At 36.1% G+C, this 19,706-nt stretch overlaps 1 protein-coding gene and 1 long non-coding RNA gene across 26 annotated transcripts in view; one reads left to right on the plus strand and one right to left on the minus strand.

The window, feature by feature from the left end:
- Positions 1-19,706, plus strand: part of LOC111560140 — a 152,517-nt gene that overhangs the window by 104,451 nt on the left and 28,360 nt on the right. For 7 of the 8 annotated variants that reach the window (XR_006596613.1, XR_006596617.1, XR_006596616.1 and 4 more), the window contains exon 5: positions 2,186-4,275. This is a non-coding gene — a long non-coding RNA (uncharacterized LOC111560140). The remainder of the gene's footprint in view (positions 1-2,185; positions 4,276-19,706) is intronic. The other variant, XR_006596611.1, reaches the window with a different exon arrangement.
- RAPGEF2 (Rap guanine nucleotide exchange factor 2) overlaps positions 1-19,706 on the minus strand; it is a 247,896-nt gene that overhangs the window by 9,015 nt on the left and 219,175 nt on the right. For 17 of the 18 annotated variants that reach the window (XM_023252716.2, XM_011281593.4, XM_023252717.2 and 14 more), the window contains 14 exons: positions 18,215-18,367; positions 17,774-17,938; positions 15,107-15,214; positions 14,815-15,018; positions 14,610-14,718; positions 13,894-14,140; positions 9,696-9,853; positions 8,841-9,081; positions 6,290-6,673; positions 5,197-5,408; positions 4,981-5,104; positions 4,342-4,365; positions 3,127-3,350; positions 1,507-1,713 (listed from right to left, as the gene is read on the minus strand). In XM_023252716.2, the coding sequence (XP_023108484.1) occupies positions 1,507-1,713; positions 3,127-3,350; positions 4,342-4,365; positions 4,981-5,104; positions 5,197-5,408; positions 6,290-6,673; positions 8,841-9,081; positions 9,696-9,853; positions 13,894-14,140; positions 14,610-14,718; positions 14,815-15,018; positions 15,107-15,214; positions 17,774-17,938; positions 18,215-18,367 (2,560 nt within the window). The remainder of the gene's footprint in view (positions 1-1,506; positions 1,714-3,126; positions 3,351-4,341; positions 4,366-4,980; positions 5,105-5,196; positions 5,409-6,289; positions 6,674-8,840; positions 9,082-9,695; positions 9,854-13,893; positions 14,141-14,609; positions 14,719-14,814; positions 15,019-15,106; positions 15,215-17,773; positions 17,939-18,214; positions 18,368-19,706) is intronic. The other variant, XM_045055721.1, reaches the window with a different exon arrangement.

The following is a 19,706-nucleotide window of genomic DNA, read 5'->3' on the forward strand; positions in this document are numbered from 1 at the left end:
GATGGGAGAAAACTAACGAGCCAAGAGCTAATCAGAGGTAGTAAGAAAAGTGAATAAAAACGTTCTAGGGAATTCCATGAAGTTAATATTCGATCAAATAAATAGATGCAAGAAAAGCAGAAGTAGACCCATGGAAGTGCCCTGTGTCACAGAAACCACAGGAGACGATTTCAGAAGGGAGTGATCTAGTGCCAAGCGTAGGATCAAGAAGGATGAGGGTAGAAGAAAAAGGATTACATATCCCAATATAAGGTGATTTCCCCCCCAAGAAATATTTTTAGAAATGGGGGAGTCACATTAAAATAGTTTACAAAGCCTCTAGTATTCTTATGAGGCACTCTCAATTGCCTTATTTCTGAACGACAAAGAAATACTTGGAAATACCTGGAAATACCTGACATTGCCTCAGTCAATGCTAGTTTTAATGTTCTTAGACTTACCAGGATCCATTAAAAAGGAGGCGGTGAAATTTAACACAGATTTAAGCCTTCATTTCACCTCATGTAAACATCTGATCTTGTTTTAATACAGTTACTTAAAGACCACTTTTAAAGCAATATTTATGTATATACATGCTGATATACACAACATGCATGAAAATGTTAGCTACACTAAAGCTGTACGAATAAATAGTTGTGATTTGGGAAAAAATTCCAAGGCCAGCATTATGCAGAGATTAAAAAAGTGCTTTATATTCAGGCACACCTACACATTTGGCTAAAAAGTTATATTTAAGTAAAAGAAAGACTGATAAACTTCCATATAAGAAGGTCAGTGTAAAAGAGGAAATAGAAGTCAGGTTGCAGGGGCTTTAGGAAGATATGAATATTAATAAGATGACGGACAAAGAAACCTGTAATTCAGTTTGTGATAGGGAGAGTAATACAAATACAAATACAAATCAAAGGGGAAATGTCAAGCAAAGATATTCTTTTGTCACTCTTCCCCAAATTCAACAAATGGCATATATGCTGACCAGGAAGAAAGAGCCAAAGATAAAGTATACGAAGGACCTACTGGAAGACTCTTGCCCACCTCATAAGGACAGGGTGTCCCTGGGTAGGAATAGCTCAGTGACCAATACCCTATTTTATCTAAGTAAACTGTACCACAAGGTTTTTTTTTTCCCCCTTTTATTAACATTGTTTCCTTTCACATAAATGTACAAAAAAGAACCCATACATTTTATGAAATATAACTTTGTTGTACTATTTACATAAAGGGACAAAACTAATAGATATATACTAACACTCCCATTTCACACGCCCTCCCCTCCCAATAACAAATGAGCATGATTCAAGGAGACACTCTATAGAATAAACAGTAAACAGTCCCTTCCACTGGTAACAGTAAAATTTAACTTTCTGAACATTAATGTTTTACTAAGAGGGAACAATCAAATAGAGACTCAAGTAAATTAGAGGTATTCAAGATAAGGATTTTTTCCTAATCTGAAAAACATGACACCAAATAGCCTCAAAAGAGGATATGATTTGAATTACCTACCAAAAGGTGGGAGATCCTTTACGGGTACTTTCTTTCGCGAGGGATAAAGGGACACAGCAGGAACCTGCAGTCCTTGGTTGATTTTATGTGGTGGCGGTGGCTGTTGGGGCTGTGGCTGGGCTTGTGCTTTCTGTTGCGACCCTGCCCTTGGAGCCACTGGGGAGGTCTCAGACTTGACCGGCTTTTTGTCACCAGGATTCTTAGGCACTGTTAATTGTTTGGTTTAAAAACAGAACAAGAAATTTCAGAAGTTAGTAGCTATATACAAGTTCAGAACTGCATAAGCATTTTCTACACTTTAGAACATGAAAATGTGTATCATGTCTTTTTCCTGTTATCCACATAAAGGGCAGAAATGGGGGTGGGAGGGAACCCTAGTTACAGAAAATAATATAGGCCTGACAGGACAAAGATATTTACTTTATGAAACTAGCTGTCGCAAATGATGATTATACTATTAAATACCACATTAAAAATAAAAGTAGAAAAATGTAGAGAGTTCAATATGCTGTGTGTATGTATATAAAAAGCAGAAATATATGATAAAATCTACAACAGGAAAATTATTAGGATTACTTTTCAAAATGGAGCTCAAAATTCCTTGACATGTATGAGCTTAGTTTTTATTTAATAAATGGTATTAACTGTAATCTTTTCACTCTTAAATTCTCTCCTATAGGTAAAATTATCTGTTAGCCAATAGCAACCAACACAGCTTGAATATTAGACTGATTATATAATTCCATGGCATATAGAAGACAATCTGAATAGGACAATTAAAAATGCTGTATGTATAACGTATTAACATTCAAAACAACTCAATGACACAGATGTACTTCCTCCATTTACACGTAAAGAAGCTAAGGATTAGGGAGCTCAAGTTAGTTGCCTAACGGGACGTTGCTATCTGGAGAAACAAACAGGATTTGAACTCAAACCAATCTGACTCCAGAGGACAAGCTCTTTGGTGTCCTGGGAAAATCTAGTAACTTGAATCTTCTCAACTCATCTAACATTTAAATTCTATCAAGGGTATCTTCAAACCTGTCCATAAAAGACCCGAAAGTGTCCTAAATGGAAAATGCCTCGATCTTACACGAATGCAGATGCAAACAAGCAGAAAACTGCCCCCATTTATAGCCTGGTCAGATTTTTGAAGGCTGGGAAACTACACGTTAGGCTGCGTTTTGGTACCATGCAGCAGAACCACTGCTTCCTGTGCCAGGCCAACTTCCTGCCGGCGCTGTCAGGCTGAGGGTATAAAAGGCAGCAGGTGCACCTAGTCACAGACCCCTCTGACGAGGCAGGCCCTTCACCACTCTCGCCTCTCAGGTTGCCCATCACTTTGGAAGTATCTTTGTGAGACAACAAAGACACAACGGAAACAGCCGTCCCCCTAAGTCTCTGTGGTCACCCTGCCCAAGCCAAGTGAGTTGGACGGGAGGCCTGGCCTAGGCCAGTACTGCATAGGATCAATGGCAGCATTCAAGGGAGGGGCTAGTATGTTGCCAGGATGCTACTGCCCCCTCGGTGCTAAGCCCCACTTGTCGCCGCCCATACCACTGCTCAGGAAACAAATCTGCATTTCAGATTCTGCAGCCGCTTTAAGGAAAAACTCACATGTGTTGGTTGCTGGCTCACACTGCAGTGATAAGGTCTGCAGACTCTCCTCATCCATTTCTAGCTCCAAATTGGACAGGTACTGCTTGACTTTTCGAGCCATTTGGGCATCTTCGTAAAGCTTTTTGGCATTGAGAAAGGAACTACGACGTACCCGCTTTTTATGACCACCTGTCTGAGCAACGTCTAGCACTGTTGCATTTGTACTACCCTGGCTGAGAGACCTGGAAGATGAAAAGGCAGATATGCAGCTCACTCTACCATGGGGTTCCTTTATCTATTTGAAACATGCCAAGACTTACACAAGTATTCTGCGTTCAAAAGATCACATGCCTCATTCTGGTAAGTAAACTGTTACAAGGAAATATAGACTAATATAGATTAAATTTTCTTAAGTTAAAAAAGAATCATACGTACATACATATATATATGTTTCTAGTCCAACTCGGAAATTCTGCTTTTCTCATATATAGAGCATTCAAGGCAGTTCTTTCATAGAAGCCAGCAAATACTGATTATATATAGGAGCTCATGCAATACACAGTTAAAAATCATTGAGATTTACGTGAAATTTACTTCTCCTAAAGAGGATATTTTACATAAATTTAAATAAAATTAGCTACACTGTTCACAATCGTTTTCTTATTCCTTGAGTGAAAGAGTTTTTGAAGTAATATGGGTCAATCTGTTAATAAAATGATCATGCAAATGTAAACATATATATATATATAGAAACTAGCACATGAATTGTTAAGAATTATGTTTAAAAAGTATCGGTTTATAGAATGAAAACAGTAGTTAGTTGAGCTGTAAAAACTGTAGTTTTAACACCTTGGGGCACTTTTTACATTATATATATTTACTTAAATATCTGTGCAATAGTATTTAAATTGCACAGTTTTTCCTTCTAATGTTCTTCCTCCCGTAACCCCGCATTAGGCTTTCTCCATTTCCAAGTACACAAATCATATTAAAATAAAATCTTTTTGAAGACTGAGAAGTATGCCTGGCCTACAGTTCCCCAGAACAATCATCAACCACTTCACAGCTCTCATGGATCATGACCTCAAAAACAAAAGCCCCAACAGATTAAACGTGAAGTCAGCAAGAGGGTTAAGAGAAAATGCAAAGCATCAGAAAATACAGCAGGTAAGAAAACAATGCAATGAGCAGAATAAGAATTGTGTGTGGGTTTGCAAGGTCTCCACCACTTACCCCAAACTCCTCCATTTCTTCTTCCTGTAAGTGAGAGCCATGGAGATTGAAGCATGGGTGTAGAAAGAGAGACAGAAAGATCACAAGCTCAGAAAGAAAGGACTGGACTTTTGGATAAGCAGTACTAGAAGCTCACAAACATTAAACTGCATAATCACCTCACACACACAACTTTACCCGCAATACTTTTCTGGCTCAAGAGACAGATACGGTTAATTTTTTTGTTCTAAGAACTCCTCTCCTTCACTGGATTAATCATTTTTGACTACACTGCCAACTAAATCCATTGCATGGATACTGAGCCCATATTGTTTGGGTTCTTTACATATTTTAGTTCATACTATCAGTTATGAGTTTTAAGCTCTACAAACCAGAGTTCTGACAAGTAAGGAATAGTTGTGCCTCATGTCAAATGAAAAATTTCTGCAGGACAAACTGTTTTTTACGGACAGTGAAAAGTGCACCTGAGGCTGAATAAGACCTTTATTTCGAATTAGAGCTCAGGGGATTTTCGCCACAACCTAATAAAATTTCTGCCAAGCTACAAATGTAAATATTCAAAAATTTCTCATTTATTAGGAGACCTCTAAACCCAAACTTCTCTAAGCCTACACGTGTTACTGAAGAGGACACACTCACCGAGTCCTGAACATGAGGGCAGGGTCCATGTTAACTGAAGCCATTCGGCCAACATGACGAATTTCTTTTGCAATCATCCTTAGCTTCTCAAAATTGACTAGCCCATCAACTTTTGAGTCATTTCCTGTAATTGGCAAAGAAGAAAAAGGGAATCCTATCACATTCATTTATCGTGTGCTTCCACAAGTGAAGACAGAAAATCTACTTTCTACTTACCTTCATGAAGGAATGTGAGATCCTTCTTGATAACTGGGAATAGAGGGATTATGGGAGGCTGCAGGTTTTGACTGTTGAGGACATTGCGATATTTTGCCATGTTTCTGGAGGGATCAAACAAGTCTTGGAGATCTTGAAACAGCTTTTCGTATTTATTGGGAAGTTTTTCCCAGGTGGTTCGTAGTCTTGCCACTGGTGCCAAATTTAGGCCACTGAAAGGAAAAAAAGGAAATTAAATGACTCATTCTTACGAAACAAAGAAAGTAAAAATAGCATATTGTTTATAAACGTATAATACCTCTGTGTTTATGCTGTATATACATAGCAATTTATGGGATTCATAAGAAACTACTAATAATTCTGGATAATGAGAATTGAAGACAGAAGCAGGGTCAGGGCCAAGGGTTATTACCCTTCAGACCCTTCTAGTCTGTTTATTATGGACAAACAACTGGAATGTGAAGTATCATGAGGGTAGCATCTGTTTTGCAGCTCTGCTTCCATGCACAGAGAAGCGCTTGGCACATAGGAGGCTGGTGATAAAACAGACTGGCCAAGTATCCTACAGGAATAAAATAAAAGTCCTAACAGTAATGACAATATGATCAAACTCCTAGTGAGAGACAATGATTCATAATCACCGTGAATAGCAATATTGCTAATTGTTTCAGTTTGTAGTGTCTTCCGGCCTCAGTATAAGCACTTACACGGGAAGAAAATGAAAATGAACATTTAGTGGGCATCTGCCTTGTGCCGGCTGATAGAAGTCCACATACATAATATCATTGAATCTACTTGATCCTTCTTTGGGGCACTGTTCCTTTATGAGAAATAAACTGATGTCTAGAGAAATTAAAATAATTTGTCCTAAGTCGCAGAACTAAAAAAAGTAGTGAATATAGCTTTTCTGGGCTCTACATGTAGCTCACCAGAGACTTTAAATTAAGAATCATTGGATTCCGAGAAAAGGACTTGTTCAATATGATTCAATCAAAAGCTACTACACTTATAGAAATTATACGGTGTTCCTGGACTGATGTGTATTTTTGATCTGCAAACTGAATTGAATCTTAGGACCTGTATGCTCGCTTACCTGATGATTGCAAACATTGAGTTAAAATTCTTGCATTCCCTGCAGTGTAGTGCTATCTTGATGAAATGCTTAATGATCTTCATCCTCTTCAGCTGGTTTGTCTCTCTCAGAATTTCAGATGCTACCCAAAATGTTTCTTGGTTAATTACTTCTTCAAATTTCTTCAGGTTGGCACAGCTGGTTTTTGATTTGAGTTTAAATAAATCATCTATGTATTCAGTAGGTTCAATGTTACGGAAAAGTTCAAAATTCCGCATAGAGAGCTGTGTGGCCACTTCAACAGTACTGAGCTGCAGGAGGGAAATTTGACTCTCCCTCAACAGCTCCTGAGCATCTTCATCTGAACAAAGAGTTTCTGTCTCCATGTTGTTTTTCAAGTAATACCTGTGAAAAACACACAATTCTAAGCCTAAGCAGCAGTCTCATGACATTACTTGAAAGCATGATGCTACTTTGTAGACAACATTTGCAAGAACAGACTGTGAGTGATGGAAGAATTCTCTTGTACAAGGACAGAGAATTCAGCTGCTGCCCCAGTCACCAGCTCATAGAATCACCTATCAGGAAGTCACTGATGGGAGCTAATAAATCACATGTCATTTCATTTGTACCAGTTGTCATGTATTTTTCTCCTGCCCTTCCCTGATTTCCAGATCATTTTATGTATTTTTGCTAAAAGTGACAGAAAATAGCTCAATTTAAAATTTCAGTTTAAATAAGAAAACAGGCTCTAAGGAAGGCAGAAGAGATCAGACACAGGTCATCACCCTGTTTTCCTAGAGAGAGTCTGTAACTATTAATAGGTAAACGTGATCCAATTTGAACCAACTTATTCAAATACCAAAGAAACCTATAAGATATTCCCTTCTATCTGATACTATGAGTACAGTAATGCCAAAAGATTTTTTTTTATGTTTATTTATTGGCGGGGGGGGAGCAAGGGGCAGAGAGAGAGAGGGAGACACAGAACCTGAAGCAGGCTCCAGGCTCTGAGCTGTCAGCGAAGAGTCTGATGCAGGGCTCGAACTAATGAACACGAGATCATGACCTGAGCTGAAGTCGGACGCTTAACCTACTGAGCCACCCAGGCGCCCCGATCTTTAACTTTTAAATATCTGGTCTTCCCAAAAACCCTACAAGTAAGTGGGGCAGGTATTATTCTTATCAGATGAGGAAACAGAGGCTCCCAAATATTAATGAGTAGTTACTATCAGTGACAGAGACGAGAACTCATTATTACTCCTTTCTCTTTGTAAACAACTTGTTGAAAATAGAATCCAGATGTTTGCCCTGTGGGGTTGATTTTTGGTTTAGTAGACAGATGTTTTCCTAAGCCAAATTCCATAAAGACAGAAGCAGAATGAGCCCAGTGGGAGTCTTGCCAAACTGGCCTTTTGCATCTTTCACCAAAGCGACCATGACGGAAAACACATACCTTGAGGCCTTCACATCCACAGATTGAACATTCCCAGTTTTGATTACTCATGAAGCCCATGACATGTATTCATATATAATTTTCTTGACTGTGAGCCATGAATCTGCACCTCAATGGAGATTTGTAGAACTCCATCATGGTTACAGATATAGCAATGTGCCTTCAAATGATAATGAGAAAAACTGATCTCCTAAAACAACACTAACTGCTGGTGTCAGGGTTGGAAATAAAGTAAAAGTGAAGAAGAGTAATAAAGTTGTAGTTGATAGCAAGAAAAAGGAAGTTTTGAATGAATTAAATCAGATTTATACTATGGAAAATTCAAGTACAAAAAGAACACTCCATCCAGCAAGAAAAAAAGAAAAAAAAATGTGATTTATGAAACTCCTTAATATTCAGTGAGTGCAGAATCTAGTCTTTAAATTAGAGCCAAAAGGTAACTGCTTTTTCAACTTTCACTAATTTGTGGTCTGAGGACACACATTACATATTATCAAGGGAAATTCAGGAGACTGACAAAATCAGGTACAATGTTACCCTGCAAGTAATATGTGATATAAGCACTTATGCAGCAGGAGACCAAGCTCTGAAGCAACCAAAAGTTTGTTCTAGAGCGAGGTATTTTTCACAGTGTAGCACACAATAAAAGGCATCATTAGCCAGCCACATGGTCATTGATATCTCCATCTAAACAACTGCAGCTCCTAGAAAAGTTGAGTAGGCAGGAGCAATTGACAACAGAATATGATTTAAAAACATGTTTGTGAATGTACACATCCAGGAAAGAGAATCAGCGTTAGCTCTGTGACTTCACCAGCCTGGTGTCCTACAGCCAGTGTAAGAAGTGACTGCCTGTGCCCTGACAGCCAATAACAATATTCAGGTCACAGTGCCCTCCTTTTCAAAAGGGTCTTAAGAGATCCTTGTGAGGGTCAGCAGTCTACTGGGTACATTTCCTTTGATTCACCAATTCTTGGAGAACGGGATAAGTCTTCTTTCTCGTTTGCAGGGGTACTTACTCATTTTAAAAACCCTTTGAAAGTGTTCATCTCTTAGACTTTGGTGTGGGTTTGAAGAGGGGTTAAAGAAATCCAATAGGACAGATATATTGTATACCTTCCACTCAGCTGAATTCTATCAGCAAGTTTGGAAAGCTGATCTGGGAGTCTTCTTTGTTTGATTACACCCTCAGGTGTGACAGAGACCTCACACAGCGAATACTGATCCGGGGTGGCAGTCACAGCAAACTCCCTGATGGCCTGAATGACTACTTCCTTCGCTGTGGTGTCCTTACTGATCATGATGTATCGGCTTTGCTGATCAGCTTTAAAAACCCTTAACACTTGATCTGGCAAGTCTGGGGGAAAGAAAAGCCATATGTAAGTGGAAAGGATTTTAGCATATGGTAATACAATTAAGTGAAGTAATCAGGAAAACCTCCCTAGAAAAGATAAATGCTAAACTTGCATCTCTCCCTCGTTACAATCCTTCTTCAAAGATTCTATAAGTCAACATACTGATCTGCTGCATGAACATATTTTTCCCCACAGACACCTGAATGATCCACAAATACAAACATCAGTACACAGCAGCAGCACATAAAATTCTCAGGTTGGTAGCAAAAAAGGGAAAAATTTAAATCTAAAGTTCATCTTTATTATATTGAAAATCCCATTAAGCTAATCTAATATATTCCTCTTATTCTATTTATTTAACATGACCTAGTAATAACCGGCATGATATGTGTTATTATTATGAAAGAGAAAACACGTTCAGAGATTAATCTGCCCAGGATCCTATCAAATTAGTCTGAAGAATAAGAAAGAACTGATTCCAGTGGTTTGAAATTTAAGGCTTATTCCAACTTGGAGCATTTGACACAATCCACGCCAAACCAAGAGCATACAGCATTACCATATGTTAGAAGAAAACAGATTACTACAAGAAAACAAAAGCACAGGCGATGCTCACCAGGAGTAGTACTGAAGTCTAAAATGCGATGATGTGACTGCAATAAATCGGGATTACTGGAGGACAAGGTTCCACTGACGGGCAATGCCGTTGGGATGTGCTTGGTCTGCCTTAATCCTACTATGCTGTCATCCTGAGACTGACCAATCCCAATATCACTGAACAAAGAGAAAAATTAGAGAATAAATGATCCACAAGTAAAAAGTTATAACTCATCAATATATAATAGACACAGACCATAAATAAAACATATTTGTATAAGACAGCTCATTTAAAAGTACCATTAATAAATTTGGTTGAAAATTCAGTAGCAACTACTGCTTAAGTGTATCTAACTCAACTTATTTTGCTGTTTCTTAATCATATGTCCCTCTAAAACCTACGCCTCTTTCAGTAGACAAAGAATAATAGTACTCTCTCAGTATTTTCAAGAAAAGATAAGCTCTAGTTACTCCTGGAAATAGATTTAAGAATAAGCACATTAAAAAGAGTGTATTTAGTCTCACTCGACTGGTGATTTATGTATCAGAATGATAAATTATTTTATAATCTGATCTTTAAGAACTGAAGAAATGGAGTAAAACAGAGGAGAAAAATCCAAACTGTCCTAATTTCATTCTCCAGTGTTTCAGAGAAATAAATGAGATCACTATGGAGTCAAATGTAAAGAAACCCTGACACCGGGATTGTTTCTTAATTATACAAAGCATAAAAAAGCAGGGGTCCATGGTAATATTTCTTAGCATCAAAGAAGAGGCAAAGGAAATTAATGACTCATTTTTTATTTTTAGTTCTCTACTCAAAATTTCTAGTTAGACATTTAAATTCCCAGAGAAATACTCCTTATTACTGATAGCTACAAATTCATTTACCTTTATAAAACGTGTTACTGTGGACAATTCTTAAAAACATGATTTAATAACATTTAAAAATTTCTAGACTTGAAGGGCATACTATTTCCAAAAAAGACTTTAAAATTAAAATAATAAACATGGACACATACAAAACAACTATATCATCAGCAAATGGTTATAGTTCTAATTTCTAGAAATTAGAAATGAAGAGAAAGAAAACTCTTTGGTTGGGTGTCCAAGGTGACATAAATAAAATTAAGACATTTAGCATCAGTTAGGTTCTCAGACATTAGAGCCTGATCATAATACCTACTATCTTTAATGGCTATGATAATTAAAAATATATATATAATAGCATTCTTTATTTTGTGGGGGGGATGGAAATTATAAAGTTAAAGAAACAAGGATAAGATATTTCTTTTAAAGTCGCCAACAATTAAAGACGATTTTAGTGTAAATTCTTCCAAATTCATAGGTAAGTCCGTGACAAAATCCAATTTCCATTTAAACACATATAGGCATGCACATAAAGATGAGAAATATTAATGTTCTGTGAAACATTAAAACTTTCACATTAGTAGAATTTCATTTCTCAACCACATAAAACCATCTTTACTGCCAAAAGTATCAGATTATAATCCATGACATAAGACAACTATTATGGGCTCGGGCCAAAGATACAGAGCCAACTGGGTCACGGTGGCCACAAATGGCTAAAAACACTAGAGCTGCCTTCTTAAGAAATGTTTCTCAGCAACATTTTAACACCTAAAATGAAGATCTAATAACTCTTGCCTATATATCTGTTATCCACAGACATGAGGATACTCTCTTGGATTGGAACTACTTTATAGTTAAGACTTAATTCAGACAAGTCCCTCTCTGAGCATATCTATTGTTCGACCTCTCCAACTCTTCTCATGGTTACTGAAACTGTTTTTTAGCCTTTGTTGATTTTATAGTCTATTGACTTATTCTCTCTTTTCTCAGTATTCATCACTCTTTCTCTACTTACCTGACAACCAGATCTGACTCCTATAATCCTCTTGCCTCACCCTTTTCTTCTCACCCTATTCACATCCCTCTCCCATACCTATCCTTGCCAGTTTGCCACCATCCAGCATCATAACTTCTGTAATACTGACAGTGTTGGGGGTGGGGAGGGAGGGACACGGCATATCTAGAAAATCTGCCTGATTGGCTAGTTTAATGGCCTTGTTAAAAAAAAAAAAATCTTTGTAAAAATCTTTGATTTCTAGGAGAGCAAAATTTAAGTAGTAACTAGTATTAAGTCTATCATACCATATAATAGATCCTACAGTTTACTGAGCCTACTTTAAAAAAAAAATTTTAATGTTTATTTTTGAGAAAGAGGGAGAAACAGACACAGCACAAGTGGGGGGAGGGGCAGAGAGAAAGGGAGATACAGAATCTGAAGCAGGCTCCAGGCTTGGAGCTGTCAGCCCAGAGCCTGACGCAGGGCTTGAACTTGTGAACCGAGAGATCATGACCTGAGCCGAAGTCAGACACTTAACCAACTGAGCCACCCGGGTGCCCCAAGCCTGCTTTTAAATACAATTTTTTCATTTCAGTTGCATTATATACATGAATTATTTCAAATAATTTTTACAATAAAATACTTAAAATGAGACATACATTTCCTTTTAGGTTTACTTATTTCAAGAGAGACACAGACAGTGCAAGTGGGAGAGGGGCAGAGACAGAGGGAGAGAGAGAGAATCCCAAGCAGGCTTCACTCTAGCTCGACTTGGGGCTTGAATTCACAAAACTGTGAGCTCATGAGCTGAGCCAAAACCAAGACTCAGACACCAGCTTACATTTTCTTAAATACAAATTAAGATGTTTCCTCAGTGTTTAAAAATCAACACATCTTATTATCTTCTTTTCCCTTCTCTAGCTTTTGAGTTATCTTTTTAAATACATATAAAACAAAATTATACATAATAGTCTCATACTGTGTTCCTTGCCAATGTCTTGTAGTGTGGATGGCTTATATCCCAGTTCTTCCATGTCACATTTCTATTAATACTTGCCAGGGTCATGCTGACTTTTATTTGACTTTTTTTTAAGGTTCATGGTCCAATATGACTGTCAGATTGTGTTGTTGTTGTTATTGTGCTGCTAATAATTCTACATTTAAGTAATTCTTTTTGCCCATTTTATATTAAAATTTTTATCAAGAATGGTCATTTTAAAAATCAATTTCTATTTTCTGTAATGCTAACGGGCCTAATCCATCATTTATTTAAAAATTACTCAATATAAACATGCTCTCAAGTCTATAAATAAATCATCATACTCATTGCTTATCCTTAGGACTCTATTGTAGAAGTCTTTTTAAACTGATACAAAACCACCAGTTATTATATTCAGTGGGGACAACACAAGTTTGACTCTCCCATCAATACTATATTTGGACCATATCTCTCCAATCTGTGGATAAAAATTTTTATCTGAAATGTAATTTAAGAAATGTTTGATGTAGTTCTGAATATCTACTGTTCCTCTAGAAGAGCCATTCAATTATCAAAGAAAGAAAATACCTACATGTTTTGCAACTTATCTATCATTGTAGCTTGAGGAATATGTAATAAATGCATTTGGTACATCAATGTTATTTAACATTAAAAAAAAAAAACAACTTTGGCTAATGGTAATTGAATTTTATAAAAGATCTCTAGACTAAGAAGGAGCTAAAATGAAGAAATAACCAAGCAAACAGGCAAACAAGACTAAAAAAGTGTGACACCTATAACTTTGTCTAGTCTGAGCTCCTGGAATAAATAAGCAGCCAAGAAGAGATTCAACAATATACCTGACATTCTGACTGTCCAGGCAACTGGAAGGAAGGAAAGGAGTTCTGTGCTTGGATGGTGATATCTTGGAAACAGTTAAATAAATGAAAACAGAGAGGAAAAAAGAAAATGGCAAGGATGAATAGTAGCAACCAAAAGAAGCAATGATTTGGTTGACAAAGGGCAGACAGTGATGGTAGACAAGATATCCAGAAACAAAGAAATGTAGCAAAAACAACTCCAAACCATGGGTGAAACATGAGCAAATACACATGCTTATTTTTTTTTTTAAGTACAAATGATTAAAAAACAAACAAACAAACAAACGAGGAGATGCTAAACTATCTCTAATAAAGCTTGGCTTGGGCAAGTAAGTGGCAAACATATGAGATTAAAATCATTACTAATATTGCTTCTAAGACAGGTCAGCCATAAAACCTGAGAACATGCATAAACATCAATTATATCACTACCTTTGCATATCATTTTAACACAATAAAATAACACACAGAAAATTCATACACTTACTTATATGGTTTCTGTGGCAAGATACTGATCCGAGTCTTGTCAAGTATCTTTTTTAGCTTGTTTCTTCCTCCAACAGTATTAGCTTTACTTTTTTTATTTACTTTTTCAAGTCCTATCACCTGTTCTACATCTACAGCGAGATCTGGAATGGAGTAGCGACTGGCCTTTTTGATGTCTCCAATTTTAGGAAGGTGAGGGGCACCATTTCTTTTCTCTTCTGACAATCTTGTTAGCAGTTCTTTAAATACTAAAATGGAAATAAACACCATAAAACACCCATTATAATAAATCCAAACAATTCAAAGGAAATTGTAGGACTCAGGAACAGGTGACAAGTGTATACTTCAACTATCAAAACTGTAATCCCATGGAAAAATACTACTCCAATGAATGACCACAAGAATCTTCTTTGTTGTGTTGCTCTGACACTTCCATTCACACTAAGTTAAATACACTCTTTAAATCTTTAGGTATTTAAAAATAATAGGTATTTAAACATTTATCAATAAAAATAATCTTTATGGTCCTCAAGTTAGATTTTTAGATCTACATACATGCTTACATAATTATCTGTATCTATGCATTTTACTGTAAATATTTTGATTCTTATATTTGAAATATTACTTATAAAAATGACTTTTTTCATGATTAAGACATAAATGTGGGGGAAAAAAAAGACCAAAAGTAGACAGATTAAAGTATGCAAAAATACTTACCAAATAAATTGGTTTTCACAGTGATTGATAAATGTGTGTTATTTCTGAGAATTTCCATGGCTTTTGACAGCTGAATATTTTCAAAGTTTTGCCCATTTACTTCTAATATCTAAAAAATAAAATTATGAAATTCATTTCAGTATCCCAACTGATTGAAGAAAAAAGGCACCAATAATCACTCTTCAGTTTGGATTTAGAAATATACCTGATCCCCTCGTTTCAAGCCTGCTTCGGTTGCTTTGCTACCTGAATCTACACTGTCAACAAAGATTCCAAATCCCTTCTCTGAGCCACCAAGTAAGATAAAAGGCAAAGGAGCTTCTCGGGATGGTTTTGTTAATGTCATCAATCTTCTTTTTGCTTTAGCCGCACATGCAATATTTAACAGCCTTAGATGTCCGCCCATTTTCTATAAAAGTTCAGAAAGAGTGGTTTCAAAAATAGGCTGAGTTAAATGAACTTAAAATTGATGACTTTTTTTTCATCAAAAATATTACCTCTCTTTCCAGGTTATTTTCAAATTCTTCTAGAAATCGAGTCATCGCAGGATCTCCTTCAAAGTCATTGAAGTGATTATTCACCCACAATAATACTACCCGTGTAACCTGAAAAATCAATGGTTTTAGCAGGTTTTCTTCTTTTTAGTGCCAAAAATCTGCAATTAAAGTCATTTCAAAAAAGATACTGAACAATTTACTTAGTAACAATGGACGAAATAAACAACAAAAACCCTCACAGCAAGGATTTTATTCATAAGAAAATGACCTTCTGAAATTATGTATATTTATGAGTATAGACTTTTTGTTGTTTTGCTAAGAAGGATTTTGAATCTGTGAAAGATAGTAATTAACTTCTATCTTGTTTACTCTCAAAATATATTTGAAACAGGTCATAATAAAAACAAAGCTATAATAAAACCAAAATAAATTAATATAAGACAAAAGAAGACAGAAACTAAAAAATAACAGTAGAGGGCAGAAGAGACAAAAGGAATGAATAATATTAAGCCTAGAAAGATCTATAAGGGAAAAAGTTATAAAAAGGAAGGAGCTAGCTGGAAGTTATTGGGAATTACATCTTACTTGCTAACATTAAGATTCAGGAGGCTTTTAACACTGCCAATTCTTCAGGAAAAATGAGTAGACTTTTCTTAAACTGCACATGTGTTTTCACAGAGCCCTACACCTCCTTTATACAGACCAACACACACACACACACACACACACACACACACACACACACACGCATGCACACACAGTTACAGACTATTTGTGATGTACCCAGCAAGAGGATTGTGACATTCATTAGACTATAAGTTCCATGTGCACAACTTCATCTGTTATGTTCTCAGGACATCCTTAAGACTTATTACAAGTCTTAGCATAAAGTGAATTCTCAACAAAATCTTACTAAATGGAGTATAACTGAAACTTTATAAAAGGACTTGTTTTATTTATGAGTTTTATTTTCTAAATTTTAAATAACATACATTTTCCACAGATTTTTTTTCAAACATCTTAACCTCTAATCAAACCATCTCCCCTTTTAATCAAAGTGAGAAAATTAAGCACATTATTCTAGCAGTAGAGAAACAAAGGTGATGGTATATAGTTAATTTTTAACTACAGTTAAATACTGTTTATAGTTAGTATACACTCAGGAGTCAAGCCTTGATATTTATATTAATTTTTGGTCATTTACGATCACTACTGTCCATTTTTCAAATTTTGGAAACCCTGATCACATCTCCCTTGAAACCATATCTAACACCAACCTTTTAATAAAATTAAAATTCTGCAGCTGAGAAGCCAAGTTAAAAGTCTTAGTAGCCTATTACAGGTTAGAAAACTAAGATTCAGGGGCATCTGGGTGGCTCAGTTGGTTAAGGATCCGACTTCAGCTCAGGTCATGATCTCACAGTTCGTGAGTTTGAGCCCCACATTGGGCTGTCTGCTGTCAGTGCAAAGCCCACTTCAAATCCTGTCTCCCTCTCTTTGCCCCTCCCCTGCTTGCTCACTTGCTCTCAAAAATAAACATTAAAAGAAAAGAGATTCATAAATCATAAATTGAATATTACCAACTTCCACCACCAACAAACAATTTTTAAAACGTATGATGTATTTTAATACATATTAAGTGTACTGAGCCAGGTACTACATAAAGAACTTCACTTCTATTATTCATGTTCACAATAACCCCTAAAAGATGTCGATTATTCATTTTACAAGTCAATAAATGACTAGCAGGAGGGTCAGATGACACCTAAGGTACATGGCAAAGGCAATACTCAAACCAAGTTTTGATGGCTGGAGAGCCTGGCTGAACAAGCCTAGGCTTGTGACTCTCAGAACATGAAATGAAAAGCATTGCTGTCCAAGTGACTTCTCTAAGACCACAGAGCTAGCTAGGGGCAGGACCAGCAGTAGAGCTTGGGGGCTTTTCACTGTTGGTCTACTGTTCTGGATTTTCCTACCTGCCTTCCCATGTCTGCCTTATGTAAATCAGACTGTCACATGGGGAAAGGAGAAATGAGTATAGGCTATGATTAACTCTTACACCTCAAAAGGGTATGTAGTTTATCATCCAATCTGGCCTTGAAAGAGCTCTCAAGAGCCGCTAAAGAAGTCTGTTTAGAATTATATTACTGGGGCCTACAGACCAGCAACACACACAATAAAATGCTGCTCTGGTGCCAGTTTAAAAATTGTAACTTTCATCTGGAATACATTGACCATTTGCCCAACAGAGGATGCGGATTCCAATGGAACTCAGGTGTCTTTTTTTTTTTTTTTTTTTTTTTTGCTTAAAAAGAGCATTCTCTTTTTGAATTAAGAATAACTTGAGGGGTGCCTGGGTGGCTCCGTCAATTAAGTGTCTGACTTTTGATATTGGCTCAGGTTATGATCTCACAGTCGTGAGATGAAGCCCCAGGTCGGGCTCTGCGCTGAGCGTGGAGCCTGGTTGGGTCTGTCTCTCTGTCTCTGTCTCTCTCTCTCTCTCTGCCCCCCTCCTTCATGCATACTCTCTCAATCTCTCTCTCTCAAAATAAACATTAAAAACTGATTTGAACATAACTGGTGTGACAAATATATATATTAAACTATCTTTAAGGTTATATCTGAACATTTCACATTTAAAAGCCAAACTACAATATATTTTCCAACCTTATCCCTGAGGCTCGGGTCATTAAACCACTCCAATAACTTTTTGCCCACTTCCATTGGGCTAGAAAGAAAAGTCCTGTAGGTCAACAGGAAGTCTTCTATGAATGTTGGATCCACCACTGAATGCTCTTCCACCAAATGCATCGTTAATCTTTCTGAGGTGCCCTGTAACAAAAGGTTTAATCACTATCTCGTACAAATAATATCTATGTGGTACCATAATTCCACGTTTTCAACATAAGATGAACTGGGTAGTAATATATATAATAATTTGTCAAACTGCTGTTCATCAGGAAGTATAAAGATCTTTTTAACAGCTGGTAACTTTTAAGAGAAATCATACGTAAAAATGGGGGGAGGGATCTTAAGTTCTCATAACTAATGGATACTACAAAAAAAAAAAAAAATCCTTCCCACAAGATGGAGGCAAGTTTATCTTACCTTAATGACGATGTGTCCCTTTCTTGTTCCGGTCCTATCAAGTTCTCGGTGTTCTTTTACCATAACAATTTCTCCTTCCTCCTCAACTTTTTGCATGTTCTTTTCTACTTGGTTGAGAATACGGCAGTAATCTTGCTGGGCTATGCAGACAAACTGGAACAAAATGTAAGTCACATGTTAATGATAAAGTGCTTGCAAGAGATCTAGCAGTACTAATAATTCAGTGTTTTAATTATTTAACACTGACATTTTTCCATGTCTTTCCCATACTCTCTAAATGAATGTAGTAATGAACCTTAATCTGACTTCTCTACTTTTTAATGTATTTCTTCTTTGGTCAAATCAAGTTTCATTTTTATCATATTTATATGTAGTTTATATTAAAAATCCTAACCATTTTAAAAATCAGAAGATAAAATTAAAAGAGTCCTTTTTCATGCCTCTTCTTTGAAGGTGGGATCTTAGGAGGATAAATATAAAAACATAATTACCACTTAGTAGGCTTTACAAGTTAGAAAAGATTTTAAAAGCAACAATTTTAAAATAAAAATGAAAAAAAAAGATCAAAATTCAAAGATACCCATGGAATAGATATTATACATTTGCTAATTATATTGATAAGAAATCAGTTTAGAAAGTTCGTTCAAAAAAGGTCCACAAAACAAGCCACCTACTTGTTAAACTCAAGTCATATTCCTTGTAACTAGTATTAAGGGCAATCCTTGCTCTTAAACAAAAAAGTTAAAAATAATATGCATGGCAAGCCATTACTCCTCTGTGACCCCAAATATAGAAAATATTAGGGCTTAGGGCAAACCACTAAATTACATTTCTTAGTAATTTAAAAAGAAAGTGAAAAATGAATTAAAGCACTTATTACACAAATTAACCAGAAGTCAGTGAGGCGGAGACACGAGTTAGAGTATTTACAGTTTTGACTTAATGTTCATGATAGTATATTTATTTTTTTAAAAGATGGAAAACCAAATGTAATAATAATTATCATGAATATGACACCATCATCATCATTTTGTGGTGGCCTTATAGGAACTCTCCATTCACCTTCCTGGTCATCCCATAAAGAAGGTCCTACTATTGTCCCCATTGTACAAAGAAACAGCTGTACCAACAGCATGCTGATTTGCCCAATGTTTCATAATTACATGCTTGCTAATTAAAAAAAATTTTTTTCATGCACATCAAAATCTGGGAATAAAATAGAGCAGTATGTTAATAATTATTATTTCTGAATAATGCAAATTACAAGTGACTCATTTTATTTAATAAATTTTCTGTATTTTCCATACTTTCCGTACAATCAGTAAAGTTTTTTAAAAGAATAGCAGCGCTTCATACCTGAGCAATAGCTTATTACAATATTGTTTCTTCCAGAGCTGGTTGATAAAATCTCATTAATTTTTCTATTGGAATCATAAAGTTAAAATTCAAAAGGCATAGGCTTTTCTTATAATTACATATAGTTAAAAAATTT

This window comes from Felis catus, chromosome B1 (genome assembly GCF_018350175.1).
Source record: "Felis catus isolate Fca126 chromosome B1, F.catus_Fca126_mat1.0, whole genome shotgun sequence".
Lineage (NCBI taxonomy): Eukaryota > Metazoa > Chordata > Mammalia > Carnivora > Felidae > Felis > Felis catus.